The sequence below is a fragment of the Centroberyx gerrardi genome, chromosome 20 (genome assembly GCF_048128805.1).
Source record: "Centroberyx gerrardi isolate f3 chromosome 20, fCenGer3.hap1.cur.20231027, whole genome shotgun sequence".
NCBI classification, from domain to species: Eukaryota; Metazoa; Chordata; class Actinopteri; order Beryciformes; family Berycidae; genus Centroberyx; species Centroberyx gerrardi.
Window position 1 is genome coordinate 5,641,652 of NC_136016.1, and position 22,204 is coordinate 5,663,855.

The following is a 22,204-nucleotide window of genomic DNA, read 5'->3' on the forward strand; positions in this document are numbered from 1 at the left end:
TGACAAATAACATGCTCTATTTCTATTCCTATTCAAATGTCACTTAACTGCAGTGGCATACGGCAAATTGGCTGTGTTGACCATAATTTATCTCTGGGAATATCTAGTATACTGTAGTTTAGGCCAGTCTACAGACATAAATGTGAGAAATACATAATACAGACAGATACTGGCACATATAGACAGACTGAAACAACAATAACAACAAGAGTAATACTAAAAAGACTAATAATACTACTACTAATACTAACAGTACTACTACTTCCAATATTACTTGTACTGCTGCTACCGCTACCACTGCAACTTCTATTACTACTACTACTAAAACCACTACTACTACTACTACTACTACTACTACTACTACTACTAATACTAATACTAATACTACTAATAATAATAATAATAATAATAATAATGATAAATGAGAAAGTATAGCATTGTATAAAGTTATGTATTTACCAGCCTGAGCTTGAGCTTTCTTTTTCTTGCTCTTGGCTTCCTCCATGGGGAAGAACACCCCCTGCCCACTTAGTGCCACCACACGTCCGTCAGCCAGGGGGATTATGGGTAGATCCCTGAGGGTTTGCAAGATGGAGTCTGCCTCTCCGTAGCCATGCTCCAGAGCACGGAAGTTACAAACCAGCAGCCTGGCCAGCCGACGTAGGCCACCGTCTAGAAGACAGACAGAGGGTTGGTGTCCAACACTAACTGAGATACACACTATGTAGAAATGAGCGATAAATTACAAAATGGACAGTTGCAATTCTCAGTTCTGAGTGGCTGAGTCACGCTGTAAAATACACAATAAATGCACACCTTTGACCACATAACAGTTAAGTTTAACATTAATATGTGAATCAAAAACCACCACATATACCAGTGCTAAAGTACGCTGAGTAGCTACTGTTCAATAACTCTACTGCTTTCATTATTATTATATAACTATTACTCATTAAAAACAAGAGGCACTTGAGCAACTGTTGAACCCAAAAAATGATTAAAACATGCCCTTTCAAAACAATAACACCCACACAGGAGTTACACATGTCTTTAAATAGATGTGATTGAACAATTATGACATTTAATTTATACTTCCTTTCTCTGATGAATGCCATCATAGCCGAAACATCATGTTTTTAATGCAGTAACGCGTCTATATTCTTCAACAGAGCGAGTGCTGCACTTAACTTTTTTGTTCCCTTTACTGACATTTTTATAGGCAGCAGCTCGACTGGCTATTAGAGCACAACTCACTGCCATTTTATAAAAGCTGGTGAGTGTTGACAGTGATTTCAGAACAGCATCATAACTAACAATGCTTCTTAGTGGTTTGAAAATCAATTTAAATCAAAGCCTCTCACGGCTTATTGCTTAATTATCTTGTACATTACATTGTTACCTCTACATTACAGGTTGCACCCAAGTGTGCATTTTGTTACCAGTCATAAACAATTGTGCTTTGCAATGCTGTCAAATGTCTTGGACTGGAGGCCCATATAAACTGGGAAAAGGTGCGACAGAACCATCACATTTCTCTCTCCCTCTCTCATACACACCTGTATGGATGCCTTCTCCTTGCATCAGCTCCTTGGCCATGGCCGTGGTTACCGTGGTAACGTCAGATCCCCTCAGGTGTCGGACTCCCAGGTGAGTGAGCAGGGAGGTGGGCGGGGCAGGGTGCAGACCCGGGTGGAGATAGGCCAGAGACAGGTGCCTGTCAAGCTCGTCGCCGCCAATCACCTCGCGGATCACAGCGTCCTGACAGACCGCCACCTGGGACGGCAGCTTGTACACGACGTCGCCATCTGGGAGAGAAACGATGGAGAGGAATGGAGGGGTGAGGATAATCTGATCAGAAGACTCCAATAATATGGCTGATATGGACACAGCACCGCTATCTGCATGAACTGCTGGAGGGCAGATTTGACTGCATTTACGAACTGAGCTGGAAAAAGAACATGGCAGAGAGAGGGTGATGAAAAAGAACTGGGCAGAAAAAGAGAAGAACACACACATTTAAAAATAGACACACATTTCTGGGGGCAGGTACACAAGGACATTGAATAGCCAGCTAAAAGAAAAAGCACTGAGGAATCTTTTTTGATGAACAAGCTGTATTTTGGTGTCTTCACGCATTCTGACACCATGAATCCATTCAAAATACACATCTTAATTATTGAGTCTCATCTCAGTAGACTGGAGTTACAAATGTAAACTAAGCTAATTTTACCACTGAACTGGAACACAGTATGTAACTAGAATAGCACTCAGAGAGATGCTACACCCACACTATAATGTAATTTAAGGGCCATGAAGGAAAGTGTCACACATGGCAGTCATGTTTTACAAAGTGGAAAGGGGCTGACTGAGTCTGACCTGTATACTGTGATTATAGTGCAAGTCTGTGAAAGGTTTTGTATTGTAAGTCTGTCGCTCATATCCTATAGCCTGCTAATAAAAAGGATCCATCTCCTGGGGTGCAGTGAGCTCACGCCGCCTTCTTCCGACCACAAACAAATGCGATTTCTCCAAAACACTGCAGGTGTGAGCGGTACCTGAGTTGAGTGTGGGCAGGAAGGCCTTGCCCTTGAGCAGCTGGATGATCTGCCCAGCGACAGGCTTGAAGAAGTCCAGCACCTCGTCAGGCAGGGGGACAAACTGCAGGAAGTGGCAGAGACCCTTCAGCCCGCTGAACTCTGGGTGATCCTGGAACAAGGAGAACAGCCTATTAGTTAAAAGGAAAACGAATAACCAAGGACTAATGAGTGCTGTAAGTTGATATAACGTTTTGCACATTTTTCACTTTTTCTTCATCTCAGTATATTCTACTCCTGTTATTTGGCACACCCTGTGTACATACTGTAATTCATATATTTTCATACTGTATTTCTACTTAGTATGTTCTAGCTCTGTATTTGTCAGCTGTATTATGTTTATACCACCCATTTGCCCTATTCTTGTTTATTTATTTATTTATCCCTTTTTCTTTGCTGCATTCTTTTACTATTTGTTGCTACAATGACCCAATTTCCCCACAGGGATCATTAAAGTAACATCTAATCTAATCTGTTCTGTCACTGAAAATACCCCATATAGCCCTGTAGCCATTATCTTACAGTGAAGACATCCATGGCCTGGAGGAAGAGCTGGGGTATCTCAGATCGAAGCCACTGGTTCCATGGACTGTCTCTGTCCACGTCTTCACGAGAAGAAGGGATGTCAAAGTCACCTGGAGGAGAGAAAAGAAGCGTATCAAGTGACAGTACTCGTTTATTCCCACTTCACAACAACTAATATCTCCATATTAATGTGTTTCTTTGTATGCATTTTCACCTTGGATGATGAAGCGGAAGCCGAAACTGCGGAGGGGCAGGAAGGCGAAGACTGGCTGTTTCTGAGGCTGGCATCTGATGTCACTTGCTGTGATGTCACTGCCCAGCTGGAAGGCCAGGGCGAGCTCAGTCGACTCAACGTCCACTTTGATCTAAAGGAGAAAATTATCAACCTCACCACAGGGACAACAGCTCTGAAAAAGTCTGACAGACCACTGAAATGGACGTTTGCCTTGGTGACAGTGCAACAGTTGGAAAACTGCTCAAATCTGAGCTGGAGCACAGAATCTCTATGCGTTTACTCTCCCTTCGGTTCAATTCTTTTCTTACATAACCTGACTGCAGGTAACGAGTAGCTCCCTCTGGGGAGCGGAAGGAAGGAAGATATCTGGAGAAGAAAGACAGCAGCAGGGAAAAAAGGGCCGTTTCAGCCCTGACAGATCATCAAACCCTGTTTGGTGGTTTTTGTGTGCTTGTGTGCGTGTGTGGATCTTTCCTGTCAGATATTTCTCCCAGACGTAGGATCACAAAGCCTGCCTAATGAGTGAGTTTTCATGAGGTCTGGCAAGGAGCAGAGAGGGAGACATTCACTCTTGCGGGTGTAGAAGGAGGAACACTTATATAACACAAACACAGGGAGCAGGTCAGAGGAAGGCACAGCTAGAGTGAATTTCATTCAATCTCCAGGAGGTATGTAAAGTGGAAATTGACAGACAGGTGCCAACTACAGCTAGATACGATCAGTCTACCTCAAAACAAAGGAACAGAATAAGGTGTTGGGTGTGTGTTGTGCGTTACCTTCTTGGGCTGCAGTGTGCCTTTGACCACTAGCCAGCGCTCTGTGCCCTCTGTGTGCTCTACCTCCAGTATGTTGTGACTCAGGTCTCTACGAGTCATCGTCACAAGTCGCTTCTCGCTCTGCAGGGAGATGGAGGCAGCAGGTGAGGGACATATTTGTACGTGTGCGCGAGTGTACGCAACAATGCACAAATGCATGTTTGCATGAGTGTGTATGTGTGCGCAAGTGCTTGTTTTTGTATGTTTGTGTATTTAAGAGTGATTATGTGTGTGTGACTGTGTGTGTGTCAGTGTGTTTGCATGTATGTGTGCGCGCAAATGTTTGAGTGTAAGAGCTACCTGATTGTAGATGGTAATGGAGCGTAGGCGGTGTAGAAAGAGCAGCAGGGACGGGTGAACATCATGAAACAGGTTTCTGGTCTGGTGGCTCTCAGAGCGCAGAGGAAGGCAGATCTTAGTGGTCCAGCTGATGGGAGAAGCAAAGGGAGAACGACTGTGACCAGACGGTTAGGAAACTGGTGGTTCTAATATTTCAGTTGACTTATTTGTGTTATCCTTGATGTTTCTGAATATTCATGTTAAAGATGAACGTATAAACAAAATGAATCTTCTCCAGTATTCAGATGTAACTCCACTGACTTTTCAAATATGGTATTTGTCTTCACACACTGTTCGGCAACTCATCTAACCTGTGCTGATTCATGCCATTCAGCTGTGTGTCCACAGGCCTCTCATCCTCTATCCAGTGGGGGAGGATGTATCCCATGGGGCCGCAGGTCTTGTTGAAGCGCAAGTGGAAGCCGTTGGAGTGAATTGCAGGACAGTCTGTGACCTTAAACACCGACTTGAAGCCGATGCCCTTTTGACCTGTGAGGAGTCGAGCAACCAGCGGCAAGATGGCAGCAGAACAACAGAAACACAGTTAGAAGAATCGACACAATCAGGAGGCACAACATTAGGCACAAATCATCATGACAAGCCCAACTGTAAGCCACAGTGAAGGCTAATCATTGCACCTATTTCTAATTCTCAATTTCTTATCATTAAGTTCATTTCAGGCAGTGTATTGGCACAGAGACAAAATTGGGGATGGTGTTTCTATGGCCAGGCTGTGATCATTCTCAGCAGTGCAGCAGGAGCTGGAGCTGTGCTGACTCTGTTTTAAAAGTACATGAGAGCTGAAGGGAATAATTACCAGGCAACTACTGTACTTGACACTGACGTGTGCGAGTAGGACGTAATCAGAGAATGTCAGAGACAACGTGTGAGGAAGAGGGAGACAGATAAATTAAGATGTTGAATGTGTGTGAGTTAAAAACCACAGAAAAGGGCTGCTAGCAGCTGGTAATCATGATGATTCTGCAATCAGTCAGTCCTTTAAATACATCAAGTTGAGTCAAGGTTGCATTTCTAGCATCATACATATTCAAAACACTCCTTACAGCCAAGAGAAAATCTATTCACATGTGCATGCAATGCAGAAAAGTAAAATGGTCTAGATAGATTGTCAATACCAACTAGTCAAAAATACAAAATATTGATAAGAGCTTATGGCCTTGGCTGAGTTTGAGGGTAGATATATCTGTGCGTTGTCTGCGTAGCAATGAAAAGAAACGTTATGTTACAGATAATATTGCAAAGTGGGAACATGGAAATGGAAAAGAGTGGCTGATACTGTACTGTGGTTACTGTACCAACAGAACAATACAATCTCATCAAGACATCCTGTATGTAGTTACCTATGTATCCATATTTGTGTTTTCCCTTGGTGCTGCGACCCACATCACAGATGGCCCTGATATTCTTCTCCTGGAAGCCAGTCTCATTGTTAAGAACGGTGATGCAGTCTCTCTCCACCACAAAGGCCAGGGCCGGGACGGCACCGGCCTCCGATGGGTAGCTGTTGTCATCAGCATTCTGGAAAATGGGGAAAGTTGAGTATGGAATGGGTTATAGTTGGAACGTAAAATTAAGTGATAAGATATGAGAGGCCAAGAAGCGTCACCTCTTGCTTCTTCTAAAATAACGGTAAATCAAGGCCTCAGGTGGCTTATTGCTTTTTTAAAATGGCAGTCAAACAATATTGGATTTTTTTTTTCTTCTTTAATTAATGTTTTAATTAATTTTCTGCTTTGCAAAAGTAGCTCAACAATGTGGTTGCTACACAGTATGGTACAGTGTAAATTGTGTTAACTGGCCTGAGGAAATGTTTTTTGAGCAAGCTGTATTTTTGTGTTTTTTCATGCATTCTGACACCATGATTCCATTTAAATGTTCCTTAATAACTGACTACTTTTGATGTGTTTACTGCAGAAACCGTACGGTTTACTTTCCAGTTTAATTTATGAGTGGTTGTCTTGAGCATGGAGCATTAGGATATAAGAAGTGGCTAGGTATTAGGTAGATAAATACAGTCTTGGCAGTAAACTACATAATTAATCTATCATGCCAGTGGTGTGTCAAGCCAAAATCAAACTTGTGAGTTGGGGCAATATGTGGCTGCGTGGGTGGCATTACACTCAGGTTCACCTTGTATCAGACTGCTGGGCAATTTTACACATCTCTGACAACTAAAAAGTGTCAAGTTACTGTCTAGCACATACCGTTACAAACACATGCAACCAGTGTGGAGGATACCGTAGAATTTAAAATTTCACTTTCGTCTCAACAATGGGAGGCTTTGTCAGATTGGATGGGATACAACAAGAGCAAAGCTTCTTTCCCCTGCACTGGCACAGCAGTAAAACCAAGTGTGGAGATAGATAAGCCTGTCTGATGCGCGACTGCAAGGCTCCTAACATCAGCGAGCAGTTAAAAAACAGTAGGAGAAAGGAGTACGGAATCGTTTATATAGTGTTATACCATTAATATGGAGCGTGTTTTAATCCCTTTCTGGGTTTGGCGGTTTGGGTTTCTACTGGTCCCTTTGGATTGTATTGAAGAGTAGCACTCCCTATGGACTAAGAGGTATGTAGATCTACAGTGAAATAATTGATGAAATTTTGATCAGAATCGATCAGCATGATGGCAAAAACTAGGAAAATAACCAGAATTAATCATTTTAGGCAAATAGTGGGCAGTTGAGACTGAAAATGTGTGTGGATGTTAATGTTAGAAAAAGATACCTGAATGAGTTCCAGGACAAAGTGTGTGTCTTTGCTGTAGAGCTCAGTGGAGAGGCGGTCCAGGCTTCGGCCCAGCCTGTCCTGGTGAACCTTCATCAGCTTCTGGCCTTCAGCGGTCAACTCCACACCAATACCAAACTCATTTTTCCTGTTACATTCCGAAAACCGCAAGAGAAAGTGTCACATTGCAAAGCAGAAATCAGATGCAAATGAAAATAGTATCACTGTAAAGGTTCATATTACGGTGAGTGAGGACGAACCTGATGTCCTCAATTATGGTTCTTTGGAGGTTCAATGTGCCCTCTGATTGGCTGCTTGCAGCGTCCTCTTCATCAGAATTAGCCAATTCCAACTGTTCCTCCTCCTGGCTTCCTTCTGTTTCACTGCTGATGTGTGTGCCTCCGTTAGGCAAAGAGCTTAACTCATACAGCTCCTCTTCATCCCCTTCCTCCCCAACATCCTCGTCTTGCTCACCATCAGCTAGAAGAAGATATATGACAATTAAAAATGAAGGAAGGAAGTTGATACTGGCCTTTATTCACCAGAGCATGAGGAATGTGTAAAATACACTTCCCATGGTGCACTCTTGCTCTCACTCACTTTGTTGTGGGTTCAGGTGGGAGGAGCTGAAGCTGGAGTCCATGGTGGCTTCCTCAAGATCATCATCTTCACTCATATTCAGGGCTGATAGACTGCTGCTCACAGAATCTACCAGATTAGACTACAGTAATGAAAAGAAAGAAAATTAGCATAACAATACACCCAACACGAGAGAGCAACATCTGATTGCAACACGTCCCACAACAAATCCCACAACATATGAAATGACAATGAATTTATGATTATATAAAATGGGTAGCCATATGTGCGTGGTGTATGAGACTTCAGAATATTTTTCCATATTTTTCTAAACATTTTATGCATTTTCTAGACCACAAAATTATCAAATTCATTTTCCATACTTTTCCAAAAGTTCCAGTACCTCTGGAACTCTGAGACATAACTTGAGTAATAAGGCTTACTGCTTTTCCGAAATGACGGCAATACACCATAGTAGTAAAAGAAGAACACAAATGTTCACAAAATCTTTTATTTATAAAGTTGTAATCCTCAAGTTCCCGTTATATCAATCAGTGATAGAGAGTAGCAAAACAGACATTTATTTACTGTATATGAAAATGTTGCGGATTATTACTTTAATCAATGATACCTAAATATTATTTTTCCGCGTTTATGCAGTAAAAGGTATACATTTATTATGTTTTTTACAGTGACTTCCAACAAGACTCATCAGAAATGAGGTCCGTTTTCTATTTTTTATTACTTAAATTCTGACCTTGATCTGGTCCACAGGTGCTGTGTGCATGTGGTTTTGGCTCTGTGGCGGGGTCAGCTTGCTGTGGTAGTCCGTGGCCCAGTCTGTGATGCCCAAGAGGATGCCCAGCCGGTGCAGACAGTTGAGGTGGCGCGGGTCGGACCTGGCCGTAGTAAGTAGGACCTGTTTAGACTTGGCCTGGCCCAAGACACGGGAGAAAGGCTCCAGAAACACCTGGAGGGCACATTCACACAGGCACATACACACATTGACTTTACAGAGTTACACCAGGAATACATTTCATTTGCTAAACAAGCCTAACCATTTTGACATTCTGTTCTGTTAACTTGTTGAAGTAATGGCGGCAAAAACTAGCAGGAAAAAAGGAGGTAGAAGGACAGGCTCAGTATTAGAGATCAGAGGGCTACAGGTCATGTGAGAAATGGAGAGAACAGAATGAGAGCATTACTACATGAAGTCTAACAATGACCAACAAGCCAGCAAGCTATCCATCTGACCAGTCTGGCTTGCAGGCGATTCCTGTGGTTGGCATGACAACCATAAGACTGATAACAACCATCTCCTCATCGCTTTAGCTGAGCAGATTAAATTCGCAGGCTAAGTCAGCCCACACTCTGTTGGCCAAGTTAAAAGCTGTACACCATACTTTTACTGTAGATTAATTTCTGCACATTATATACTGTAGGTCACTTTTATCTGGGACACAAGAACTTCAACCTCCTGTTGAGCCTTCTGGAGGTGTCTTGGGACTAAATCAACAAAACAACAAAACTATGATGGGAGGTGCACACTACACAGATCTACACAGATTCTCTCCTAAAATATTCAAAGGATAATGTTATCAGATTCTGTGTACTGGTAAACTCCAGTCTGTGATAATGCAGTGCTACTGACCTGCTGCAGGAGGGCCTGGCAGATTCTGGTGGGGATTCGAATCAAACAGTCCAAAAGGTATCGGGCCACAGTACTGTAACACGACACGTCCTCTTCAGCCCGGGACAAATCTAACAAACACAACCCTCATTTCATTAATGGTCACATATTTGTGCTGTATTTGAAATCCAACACATTACACTAGGTGTAAATATATTTTTACATATGAATCCAATTTGGAAAAGCATTAAGACTTTGGATTTTGGTCACTTTGGACATAAAAACACACAAAACAAATGGCCCTGTTGCGTCACTACCTTCTTTAGCCACGGCCGCCGCCAGTGAGCTCTCCATGTGATTGGCCAGGAGGGCCGTGGGCGCGTTAACTATCCCGTCAGCCACCACCATGGATACGAGGTGGCCGGCTGTGCCGATGGGGTCGAGGGTCACGGCAGCCTGAGAGAAGAGCTTGTCTCCTGTAGAGGTGGTTATCCTGAGCAGCAATCCCGGTGACACCTCCAGTGCTGCCAGGTCTGTATTTGCTGAAAGTGTTTTCATTAAACAAAGAGTTTAATTAAATTTAGAGCAAATTTAATTAGATTAAACAAAGAGTTTAATATCATTTCATTAAACTCTTTGTTTGTGCTACTTCATATTTTTTCTACATGCTCTATTCTTATTTACATGCTATTTTTCTTTGCTGTATCCTATCATTCGCTGCTGCAACAACCCCATTTCCCCACAGAGAACATTAAAGTTTCATCTGAGGTAACTTCATGACAGAGGCATGTTTACATCTATATTCACTGTGACATGCTATACAAAAACCGAGCAAAGTTAATATTCAATTCACATGAACAGCTGTAGTACATAAATGATCCAGCCAGAAACAAACCAACTCAATGTAGCCGGTACCTACCTGCATTTCTTTCGATGAAATCCTTGAGGGGGCCGTAAACGGGCTTAAAGACCATCTCCCATTGGCTCCACTCACTTAAATCCTCCAGTAGGGGGCAAGAGAGCAAGCTGGCCAGGGCCTGGGCCTGGGCCACCTCCCCTAGGATCCCCACTAACTCACACACACTCATAGCGCTGCTAGTAGGAAGGATGTGGGAGAGAGGGAGATGGAGGTAAAGACAGAGATGAAATAGAGACCAACAAAGTGATGGAGGGTCAATTCCAGCTCTTGGGGACAAAACAGCTTGTTGTTGTTGTTGTTGTGTGACAGTCCTGTAGCTCCAATCTGGTGTTTTTCTTGTTTTTCCCCACACACATGGTCATCTATGTGCTGGATAAATTTTACAATATCTCTTCAAAATCTATTGTATAATTTCAAAAACATATGGTTGTGAACCTAAAAATGACGTTATATGTCATGTTACCTATTTGGTAGATACAAAATTTTCATCCAGCAGCCAGGCTAAATAATACACTGTCCAGTAATACACTTCTAGCTGAGCCTCTACCTGCTGTGTTTGGCAAACAGGGCTGACTCATAGAAGACTTGGCTGGGTCCTCCTCCAGCCAGCATCTCTCTCTGGCGTTGGACCAGGCCAGCCAGGGTCCGCAGAGGGCCAAGGCCCAGGTCACGACTGTCCCGAACCCCGTAGTGGGACCTCAGAGCTGACTCTACATGGGAGAGCTGGGAAAAGGAGGTTGGATGTTACTGACAACATTCCTGTCATCTTCTAGAACTCATGAATTTGGTCAGAACTGTCCACTAATTTTACTACGACAGAGGAAGAATCTTCACACTGAGGGAAGAAGAGTTGCATTTTAGTACTTAAGTGTGTACGCCTATGCAACAATAGTGTGTGCGCCTGTTAATGACTCACTCCATCTGGATCGGTGGAGGTGATGGCTCCACACTGTTTGATAAACTCAAACACGTCCTGTCTGCTGGCTCTGACGCCACAGCCCTGGAGCTCCATGTTGCTGCTGCCCAGACTCACAGCGCCACCCACTGTCTCCTGCAGCAACTGCACACAACCAGAAAGAAATGTCTCACAAAGCACTGCGATACATTTAGATTTAGTTGTTTTTATTGTTCTACTATCTCAGATGACAGTTAACAGTGTAAATAGAAAGTTTTAGGGCTGAGTGAAGGACTCCTACCTGAATGTTTTTAACCAGGAACTCCAGGAAGGTGCCTTTCTCTAAGGAGAGGAATTCTTTGATCTGGAAGTGTTTGGTCAACTTCTTCTCCAGAGAGGCAATGTGGGCCAGAGTGACGGCTGAGTTCTGACTGGACAGGCTGTCTTTAACGAACTGCTTCACAGCGGCTGAGAGACACAGAGCAGAAATGTTGGTCATTCACTGACATACTAAGCAATCCAAACCTGTGTATGCAGAACCAGCACATCAATGAGTCAAACGGACATCATCAGATACAAGTTTAGCTAATATGTGCGGCAAAATCCTCTGTATGTTCTGTTTCAATACCTTCGCCAGGCAGCGCAGTGGTGGGTTTATCCTCTCTTTTATTTTGTTCCGTGTTTTTGGATGCCTTGTCTTTGGGCACCAGGTCCGGCGGGGTTGCCAGGGACCCTCCACAGACAGCCAGTTGAAACAGAGCGGTTGCCAGCCGGTCACCTGACACCTGCAGCAGGAAGTCCTGGACACGCTGGATGGAAAATTAAACCATACTATGTATCAGAGATGTGGTACTCATGGGCTCACATGAACATCACTTATCACTCATGACCAGATTTAAAGATAACCAATGGAGTTTTCGGCCACTATTGGCACTAGTGAGCAAAGTGGGTCGCCGAACAACAACAAAAACACTTATCACATGGTTTTTGGCATGAGGACATACAAGCATGCCATGGAGAAAACTCATGGATAAACGGAGATATTAATACTGGAGATGCTTTTGATCAGTGGAGAAAAGTGAAGTTAAAGGAAGCATTTCATACTGATGCGGACATAGCATTCTTCTTACTCAACTAGTAAGTTAGTTTGCTAGCTAGCATGTTACTTGTGTTACAATCCTACATTGAACTGGAAATTCTTGTAAATGATGTGCCGATGGGTGAAGTAGCTGGCATGGTTACCAGGAATGCCTGCAACTTAGGCCGTCAGTCAAATGAAGGGTGGAGCTTCCTCTCTAAGCTGCTGCACTGAGATCCGGATGTAAACATTGTAGCCTTGTAAACATTAAAAATTAAGACTTTCTGAATGTCTTTGAAGGTAATAAATTTATTCAACATAGTCATTGGAGTCAACAACATACTCAAATCCACGTTGTTTACATGGAAAACTCCACTGTTCATCTTTAAGTAAACTAAATTGTTCAAACAAACAACTTGTCATATACCCATTGAACATAGGCAGGTAGTATTAAATGGAGGACTACAGGCTGATCAGTGGACATGATTGCATCGGCATAACTGCTTAACCAGTCACCAAGTGTAAACTTGCTTTGGCATAGCTCCCAGTGTTGCAATAAGCAGTCCACCCAATGTGATGTAAGACTGATGTCAGACAGCCTAGAAGGGACACTATGTGCAGACAGAGGCAGACTCTTGACACATCATCTCTCCCTGAAGGGCCAGTCTGAGAAATAAAAGGGAGATGCCTAAACAGAACTCAAATTATGTTATTCCTATGATCTTTAGTTCAATCTATAGTTGTGAACACAAGCAAGCTCTCTCTCATAGGCAGAATCCAAATAAGTGGAGAACCTAGTCTGTAATTTGTGATGCCATGCCATGCCAAGAAACACTTCCTAGAGATACTCCACTGATGATGAATGGGAGGCTGATGTTTGTTTTAGCTTTTACACCCAAATGAGCGTTATTTCCCACTCCAGTCAGAAGAGTGGAGTCACTCCCCATCTTTCATTGTAGATTGAAAACTCATCTCATCAAGTCATACATTATGTCACCCTCTTCCCACTGAATGATTTCAACTCTCTACTAATAGCTCTTATTCTGTTGATTTTCCTAGCACTCACTCTGACATTCATCACTCTATGGTCAATTAATATGGTGAGGGCATTAAAGCCCTTTTTTGCTTCTTTTAGTGACCATAACAGTTCATAGAGAAGGTTAATAACTTTTAAAAACCTATCATACTGATCACTAATAATGCCTGCTTTTCGACCATATAAAATGTTTTCACACAAGGATTGTTTCTATTTCTGAGTAACTGTTGCCTCCTGTTAGCATTTGCTAGCAATGCTAGTGCAAACATGGTATTTACTGTCAATGATGGCGCTCCAGACAGTGCCACCTGATGATATGACAAGCTTTTGATGTCTTGGCTCTTTTGTTTGTAGCTTTAGGGAGAGAGGGCTCTCATGCAAACTGTCCAGATCATTGAAATGACATGGGAACATGTCAGAAAATGCCTACTTTGTCTCACAGATAAGGAACATCTCACTGTTCCACAGAGCAGAGATAATCCCAAAACACTTAGAAGTGGATAGCTGTCAAGATGACACAGAGTCGGGCAGCGCATCACCACACCAATGGAGCTGCAGTTTAACCACAAATGCTATATCTAGCCGTCATTCATCAGTTAAAACGACCTTTTTTCCTGGGCCCTCGTTAAGGATTAGCAGATTAGGAAGGGTGACATTTTGTTAATGATTGGAGAACTGGAGAGCCACTCGACTGTTAGCCCCCTGGTGGCTCGGGGCAGGGGGCTTAGTGGAATTATCACCCAGCCTTTTACAGCGGCAAATAAAGGACACAGCGCTAGGGTGTCATATCAGGGGGGATAACCACTGAAATCCCTGAAAAGTGGACACAAAGTCCCCACACTGCCATGGAACAAGCTCTTCTGGAGCAGCAGAGGAAGGAGAACAAGCTAATGATATTTCAGGCAGTAAAATGAAGCTAAACTCAGACACTGATCTGAAATTCCGTGAGAATTGCATTTACAAATGCTGGGGGAATTACAAATAAGATTGTGATGTAAGGAGATATTCGGTAATGAGCAAAGAATTGTGAGTTCATGAGCTTCAAAACTTTCTAAAGTCTTGTATTCTAACGAATTAAAGGGATGTGAAAAGAGGGGAAATTATTTTCCAACAAATCATCAACTAATGAATCAATTACAAAATCAATCAGCCCATCAGTGTTTCTGTCACCCACCTTGGCCATCCTGGGGCTGAAGACCTCTGTTGCATTTGTAAAGACCGACAGCACTACCTCCGCGGCTGTCATAGAAACGTACTTCTTCCTGAGCTCCAAGCTGCCTAGGGAGGAAAAGGAACCTGGGCCTTGCACTGGCTCCATCACGCTCTTCTTCACCTTCCTCATCCGCTCACGGACCTCCTCCTCCAGCTCCTTCTGGATGACCTCCCGGGCCTGCTCCAAATAGGTGTGCTCACAACGACTCACCTTGATTAGGGTCTGGAGGGGACCGAGAAGGAGTGTAAACAAATGTACTTCACTCCTCTATACCTGTGCTCTATCAAACTTTGTCATGTTGTACAAAACAAAACAAAAAAACTAAACAAAATAGTAAATAACAGTAAGCATCATAGTGTCTCTCACCGCTATGGGCAGCCCAACGCTGTGTATCCTGATACCCAGCTCGTAGGGAGAGTCACAGCTGTTCTGGTCAGCCAGATACTTCATAAACTCTGCCAGGTCTACTTTTGGCTTGTTCTGCTTCCTCCTAAAAGCGCGAAGTTGCTAAAGAAAGAAAGTACAGTAGATAAATTAAGACAAAAGTCAAACTGAACCCACATACTTGATGAAAAATGGTTCCTTGACTGTCCCGGCAATTGTGAACAAAAGCCATGAACCCAGGCTCTCTGTTGTTCCATGTTGGGTCATAATTTAATCCATTAAACCCCTATGTCAGTTGCCATGCCAGTCGCACCCTCAGGATGTCCACTGTCTCGATCTGGTGGATGTCATCGTCCTTGGTGTTGCTGTCGATCTTGAACATCTTGTGGATGAGGGGAAGCTTGCAGAGGGGCCCCAGGTTCAGCTCCTCATAGCGCTTCTTGTCCTTCAGGGCAGCCAGTGACTGGCCCAGCTCATACAAGGTGCAGATGGCTGTCGCTGCTTCTGTAGACTGACAGAAAGAAACGCGCCAATTAGCAACCCAACATACTCCGGATAAATTATTGCATAAGCAAAAACAATACATGGGGTAATTTGCAATTGTATGTGTGCCAACCTCTATGAACATGTTGATCTCTCTGGCGGTGTATTGAAGATCCTTCAGAGCTGGTATTTGCCAGGATTTTATCCTGCCTGACTCCAGGGAGGGAACCTGCATCAGCATGCACACCCTGGATATCACCTGGATGGAGGGTTGGAAGGCATTGAAAGGACGTTCAGGGAAGGATACGATTAGGAATCCTTACAACAGTCAGTCATATGCATTCCTAAACCTAACAAGTTGAAGATGCTCAGATGCTATTACACTGTTCGATATCATCAATTTGTGATAAGTGTGCTTCTGCCTCCTCTACAATGGATTTCTCCCTTATGACTGTTTAACGTTGATGCAAAATAGTGAGTCTAGAAAGAAGCCCTTGCTCTTTCATTCTGAGAGGCTAACACCAAAACGTGACCACTGATGTCTTAGATAGTTTTAGATAGTTACAAATTTTTTTGCAATCAAACTTCATTGTAGCTATGCTGGAAATATGATGAAAACCTGACGTCACTTTATCTACGTTTGGATCCACAGAACAGTGCCCCAGTGTATCCATCAGCAGCAATGTGTCCTGTTTAAAAGCCCTTGAGCAAGACAACAAACCCTCACCTGCTCACTCATAGTAAGCTGATCTGCATAGAGTGCAGTAAATGTAAACTTGATTTGCCCTGGCACTTCCACGTATCCATCAGTTATAGCTGAATGCTAATACAGTTCAAGTGCATTGTTTAAAACAGTAACAAAACCCTACTGTGTAGGGGGCTGTCGGGGCTTTCGGTGCGGTCAAGGGGGCTATATTTTTGTGCATTCCTCCTCACCCTCTCTTTGGTGACCAGCTCTCCCTCTGCAGCAATCTCTCGTATCACTTCCTCCACCAGACTGTTGACCGTCTCTGGATCCAGGGACCTGTTCCACCTCCTGCCTGCAAGATTCTCCTCGTCCTCCAGTAGGGCCTCTGCTGCCCGCACATTAGCCCCATGGACCTCCCTCTGCTGGGCACGGTAAGCTTCCCTAAACACTGGGGCATTACCTTCTCTCTGGGTTTCATCTCTCAGCTTGCTCTTCTTGTCTTTGCTCGGCTTCACCTTCGCCCCCAGCGCTGGGAAGTCTGAGTCGGACAGGGAGCTGGACGGAATGGCCTGTTTCTGCTCGCTCTCAGGCTCTCTCTTGGGATTCTGCGTTACTGTGGGAGGATATGGCAAACTGAGGATGAAAAATTATCGTAATTTCGTAGTTTTTAAGAATGTTTCTGTGTGTGGTAGCATCTGCCTACCTGCAGCTTTCTGCGATAGAGCATTCCAGGGGTTTGGTGCTGGTTCAGACACAGTTTGGGGCTTCCCAGGGCGAGATGCTTCCCAATTGTCATACAGAGACATGTACTGCTCTAGAGGGAGCTCTTCTCCATAGTCCTTAAAATAGCAGGTCTGTAGCTGTTCCATGGATCCAGCAATAAACTGGTTTCTCTTTATCACCTATAACACATCAATAAACCTTTATTGACAAGGTGAATAGTACATACAGCCCTCCAAAGGCAAATAGCAGTAACTACTTTGTGCATTTTAAAAGTCAAAGGCCATGACGAGGTTTTATTATTAATATTTAGCCTAATGTTTAAAAAAATATACCCATGAATGGCATTAATAATAAAAAAAATCATTACAAACACAAACTTGAACACACCTTTAGCAGCGGGATCACTAAGCAAGCCTTACACTATGCAACGTCACTGACGTTCTGCCAACAAACCCAGTAGCTAGTGTCTGTGTCCGACCCCCTTTCTTTTGCCTAGCACATGCTTCTCCAGATTTGACACTACTGACTTTACATCACAATGTGACAACCTCCTCCAAGCCCTGCCAAACACACCAATCACCACACTGTTCTCAGAGCATGATGTCCATGTGCAATTCAACAGATGTAAAAGAAACTCCTGACCCAAATGGCAGCTTGGGGAGTGTCTTGAAACTCTGCGCCTCCGAGCTCTCGCTGGCTTTCTAACCCCTGTTCCAGAAATCCATCTGGTGGCACTAACATCTATAGCTGTCATAACAGGTAGAGCACTCCAAATATCGTGCATTACACTGGGCAATAAATTCACCTTCTCATACGCAGACTCTGATTTCTCAATGTCCAACCCCATCTCCTCTGTACTATATTGCATCATCATTTAACATATCCTGTTACACACTCATGTTTCTTCGCATTGTTCACTACTGCCAGTAAAAACCTACTAATCAAAACGCCCCATACAATCAAAAAAAACAGGCCTCACCACTCCAAACATACAAGACTTTGACTGACATTTGGTCGCAGGTGCCGTGTCCCACTATGTAAGCACAGCAAGTTCAATAAAAGTTTTGTCCCAAATGCCATCACTAGCCTCATTAACTTCCTGGCTATTTTTTCTTCTACAACTATGTAAAATGTCTACTTTCCCCGCTATCGTGGTGAGTTGGTCTATGGATTAATGATTGAATAAAATGAATAAAGCGCTAATCTACATGGTGTAGTCCACTTCAGTACCAGCACTACATTTGAACTTTGAAGGTTTTTCTCTCAGTTACTACCCTTTCGCTATACAAGGAAGGATAATATATTTAAAAACAATAAGTGTCAGTATTTAAGATTCATGTAAAAACAGTATGTTAGATTCATGGTCAAAAATATTTAACATTTGAAGCAAAAGGTAAAAATCAAACTGAAAAGTGCTCTAAGGTCTACAGACTAACTGACCTCTAGGACCCTCTGGTACAACTGCTCTTGGGTCAGTTTCTCAGTTGGCTTGGATGTGCTGGGGAGCGGGATAACAGGGGCAGAACAGGTGGAGGAAGCGGGAGCAGCAAAATCCAAAGGACCTCCAAAGGAAATCCCTGTCAGAGTAGGAGGCCCATTGTGAGAGCTGGTATCTACTTGTGGCGGGGCAGCATCAGGGATAACCAGCGGTGGACCTTTCCCTGACTGAGTTTTGCTTTTCTTGGGTGTGGCAGGCCTGCTGTCCCCTGTAGCTTTTCCTGACTTCCCAGCTCCATCTCCGGCCCCACTTCGAGGACGGTGGGTCCTGTGGAACACCTGTTCCCCCTCCACAACCAGATCCCCATCCAGAGAGGCTACCAGGCAGGCAATGGTTTTGAAGCCCAAGGAGGACAAGGTCAGGTTCTGGTGGTAGGTCTGGCTATAGACTATAGCCACCTTCTTCAGAGGAATCCCATCTGGGTGAAGCTTCATCATGTCCACTGTATTTGTCAGAACCTTCTCCATCTTTAGTGATGCTATCAGGGGAAGAAGAGATCACTGTCAATGCATTAATACTGTAAAGCAAATAAAGTTTAGTCAGTGCCCTGAATAATAGGCTACCTACAGTCCATGTGGCTTAAGTTCTGAGTTAAAAGGAACACACGGCACAGGATTAGGGCTGAGTATAGTGCAATAAAACACAATCCTAACCACACCCACACCTTAATGGTACAACCACAAATACTGGTAAGCAATTTTAATGTAGCTCACACCTTGGAGTCAGTAACAAGGGCGGTTATTTTTCTTCCAACTAAAGTAGGCCTATTCCCTTTTTGAATTTTCGAGCAATGGAACGTCAGTTTGATGATGCCGTTTGTTTATGTCACTCTAACCACAAAGCTGATAGTACACCAGATACCACTGTATTCCAATTATTTAGCAACCAAACTATCATACTGCTCCAGTTTGGAGAAAGTATAATAGGGATATCTTTTCTTTGTTAGACCTTGGCATTTATAGTACAGTAACAACCATATATGTAGTTGCATAAAAACATATCAAAACACTAATTATGCTTATTAGCCAACACATTGCATTACCTACATATGTTCAGGTTCAGGTTCAGGTTCATATGTGGAAGCAAATGTACAAACTACAATCAACAGCCATACTAATAAACAGAAAACAGAGTGTATCTTACCCATTTTTTCAGATGACAGATGACAAGAATAGTAAAGTGTCTCTCTCAGAGGTTGAACTACACTATATGAACCAGCAACCTTGCTCTGCTGTAGCTTATGAACTCCCCCTCCTCCCTCCACCCTTCTTACTGTGAACCAACCACAGCAAATTCAGAGAGAAATGAAACTGAAAGTAACTGGCTGGCATGCTCATTCCAATCCATGACTGATTGTGACCAACAATCAAACTCTCCTATTCCTGGGAATAGTCCTGTCTCACAAGACAACCAAAGCAATAGAAAGAGGCCACGGTGCAGCAAACAGCTAGTTTCCAATGCAGTAAAATAGCATGCAGCCTGTCTTCCGGCCTTATCGTATGACCTAACCTATTTATTAATTTAACCAGTAAATGGCCAGTTTTGTACCCAAAGGATATCTGTTCAGAAACAAGGTTTATGATATAGTCTGATGTCTGTGTGTGTCTGTCTGTGTCTAATAGATTTACAACAGCCGGAGGACGAGTAGGCTGTGTAATGGGTGGGGTGACATGGGATTGAAAATAAACAAAACTGGACTGTAAAGGCAGTTCAAAGACAAAACAGAAGGGAAAACAAAACAGAAGGGAAAACAAAACAGAAGGAGGCTGGGGGTGATGTAAAGAAAGGAGGGGAGGGGTGAGGAGAGGAGAGGGGAAACAGTGGCTTTAAGTTTCACTTTCCTGATCTGCCACAGCTGATTTGCTTGAGCTGTTGCCAAGGAAAGCACATGACCTGATGCTAGTGCCAAGTCACTGTGACGCAGTTAAAGAAAATAACCAGAGAAAATCTAACTTCTAACTAATGAAATAGGAAATCACCACAACTTCATGAACGTGAAAGCCCCTGTCTAACAGTGAAAGCAGGAACTAGGCCAGTAAATGAGTGTTGTGGGAGATGGCACATAAAGTTAGTGTCACTATAGAAGTAGGATAAGCTGTAAGAACAATTTAGTACACAACAGTGATGGTCAATGAGACAAACAAATATTGTCTCACTTTTTCAATGATTTCATCTCATCAAAAGAGCGGCTACTGCAAAGACACCTGAAGACAGACAGGGACACAGGAGCTCACCTATGGTGCAAGCTGGCGCCTCTCTCTGCTTTCTGTTATCATCCTCCCCCTCGTGTCCCTCCATTTTCTTCCTCTTCCTATCCTCAGGAGCTCCTGGCTGTTTGCGGTCCTGCACTTTCTGACCTCTGTAGCTCATTAGCAGCAACACTTTCTTGTTGTTCACCCTCGCTAAACACACAGAGTCCCCCAGGAAATCATACAACTCCTGGAATCCCCCTAGCCCATAGTCTGCAAGGGCCAGCTGTCTACCATACAGATGCTTGTAATGGGTGCCCAGCTTCGCCACCTCCACACCTCTGGGTGCACTGGCAAGCATGGTCAGTAACTCTCCACTCAGTCTCTGAAGATGGATTTCTGGTGATGAAGTAAACGGATTCTGCTTTGGCATAACACAATGCTGAAAGTTCTACTTCTTCTAACATTGCTCAGGTGCACTACAAACACTTGTGTTCATTTTAGGAAAAATCCACACTAAGACTCTTTAACACTATTAAAAACAATTTCTCCACTGACAGTAGCCTCAATATACCAGAATGTAATATGTTGCATTTTGAGTAAGGGATGAGTCTGCAATCATAGACACGCACCAATGCTCATGAACTAGTTGCTAGCTAGCTGTATTTATATGCCCATACGCCCACCTTTGATTGAATGCAACAAGTTCATGTCCATTCTCTGGGGGTTGCTGAAAGTAGTAGTAGACGAGGCAGGTTGAGGGAAAGTGGATACACCAAAAAAGTAAACTACAACACTTCATCACAAAATAACTCCTTGAATGCATTGAACATCACAGATTGGTGATATATAACAGTGTAAGAGTATCTGAGGGTGGATTTTTAGCTGCGACCAGCAGCTCTATAGTTCGCTCTGTCGGTTGGTTGGTTGGTCCACAAAAATTTCCCCACGCTTGTATGCATGCGCGTACGTGGTCGCAGCTATTGCGAATTCGCGCTTGTTCCTTTAAGCTTTGCACTTGCTGAGACCAACAGAGCTAGATATGGGCCACTGACAAACACTGACAGCATATCATTTCTCTCCTCACCTTTACTGCTGTTGTTTACAGTGTGGAGACGCCCCCCTGCTACTGATGATGCGGAAGAGGATGCACGAGCAGACAATGATGAAGACGATGGTGTAGCTGACATTTGAGGAGTGACAGGCCACATAGTTAATCCATTTGATAAGCAGCGTAATTGATCAGTCACAATCCTCAGCAATGTGCCCAGAGGTTCCGGCCTATAATGGGACAAGCAAACTTGATTTATAGAAAGGGGGAGGGGTTAACATAACGGTACCACCAGTGTGATGGCCAACATGTGCCTAACAGAGAGGGAAAGCACCATCTTATAACAGAAATGACAGGGACGATAATACAAGGATGGCATACATGTTCTGGCAGGGAGAGGGCCATTCTAGCAAACTTAATACAGTTTCAAGTACAGTTACAAGTAAAAAGTCACACTGGCATAATGTTAACTTAGTCTTGCAAACGTGCAAATGCTCGGGACGCTGCTCTCTGCAAAGTATTTTCTAACTCAAGCTAGCTAAGTTACTTGCTCCCAATACTTCACAGTTAGCTAGCGCTAACT

General features: G+C 43.5%; 1 protein-coding gene across 2 annotated transcripts in view; it reads right to left on the bottom strand.

Moving 5' to 3' along the window:
- The window catches only part of LOC139918440 (uncharacterized), a 38,565-nt gene that overhangs the window by 16,249 nt on the left and 112 nt on the right, over window positions 1-22,204 (bottom strand). The window contains exons 2-29 of one of the 2 annotated variants that reach the window (XR_013507549.1): window positions 21,658-21,851; window positions 18,324-18,859; window positions 16,864-17,062; window positions 16,409-16,773; window positions 15,606-15,731; window positions 15,303-15,500; window positions 14,972-15,112; window positions 14,567-14,827; window positions 11,907-12,087; window positions 11,580-11,746; window positions 11,300-11,443; window positions 10,931-11,106; window positions 10,384-10,559; window positions 9,782-10,006; window positions 9,486-9,595; window positions 8,592-8,804; window positions 7,856-7,976; window positions 7,516-7,735; window positions 7,256-7,403; window positions 5,870-6,047; window positions 4,820-4,997; window positions 4,470-4,596; window positions 4,131-4,250; window positions 3,334-3,484; window positions 3,117-3,229; window positions 2,556-2,706; window positions 1,557-1,805; window positions 460-672 (exon numbers count right to left, since the gene is read on the bottom strand). Coding sequence is in view for 1 of the 2 variants with exons in the window: in XM_078290760.1 (XP_078146886.1) it covers window positions 460-672; window positions 1,557-1,805; window positions 2,556-2,706; window positions 3,117-3,229; window positions 3,334-3,484; window positions 4,131-4,250; window positions 4,470-4,596; window positions 4,820-4,997; window positions 5,870-6,047; window positions 7,256-7,403; window positions 7,516-7,735; window positions 7,856-7,976; window positions 8,592-8,804; window positions 9,486-9,595; window positions 9,782-10,006; window positions 10,384-10,559; window positions 10,931-11,106; window positions 11,300-11,443; window positions 11,580-11,746; window positions 11,907-12,087; window positions 14,567-14,827; window positions 14,972-15,112; window positions 15,303-15,500; window positions 15,606-15,731; window positions 16,409-16,773; window positions 16,864-17,062; window positions 18,324-18,859; window positions 19,525-19,528 (5,191 nt within the window). In the remaining variant the exon portion in view is untranslated. Of the gene's footprint in view, window positions 1-459; window positions 673-1,556; window positions 1,806-2,555; window positions 2,707-3,116; window positions 3,230-3,333; window positions 3,485-4,130; window positions 4,251-4,469; window positions 4,597-4,819; window positions 4,998-5,869; window positions 6,048-7,255; window positions 7,404-7,515; window positions 7,736-7,855; window positions 7,977-8,591; window positions 8,805-9,485; window positions 9,596-9,781; window positions 10,007-10,383; window positions 10,560-10,930; window positions 11,107-11,299; window positions 11,444-11,579; window positions 11,747-11,906; window positions 12,088-14,566; window positions 14,828-14,971; window positions 15,113-15,302; window positions 15,501-15,605; window positions 15,732-16,408; window positions 16,774-16,863; window positions 17,063-18,323; window positions 18,860-19,524; window positions 19,562-21,657; window positions 21,852-22,204 lie in introns of those variants that run through there. The other variant, XM_078290760.1, reaches the window with a different exon arrangement.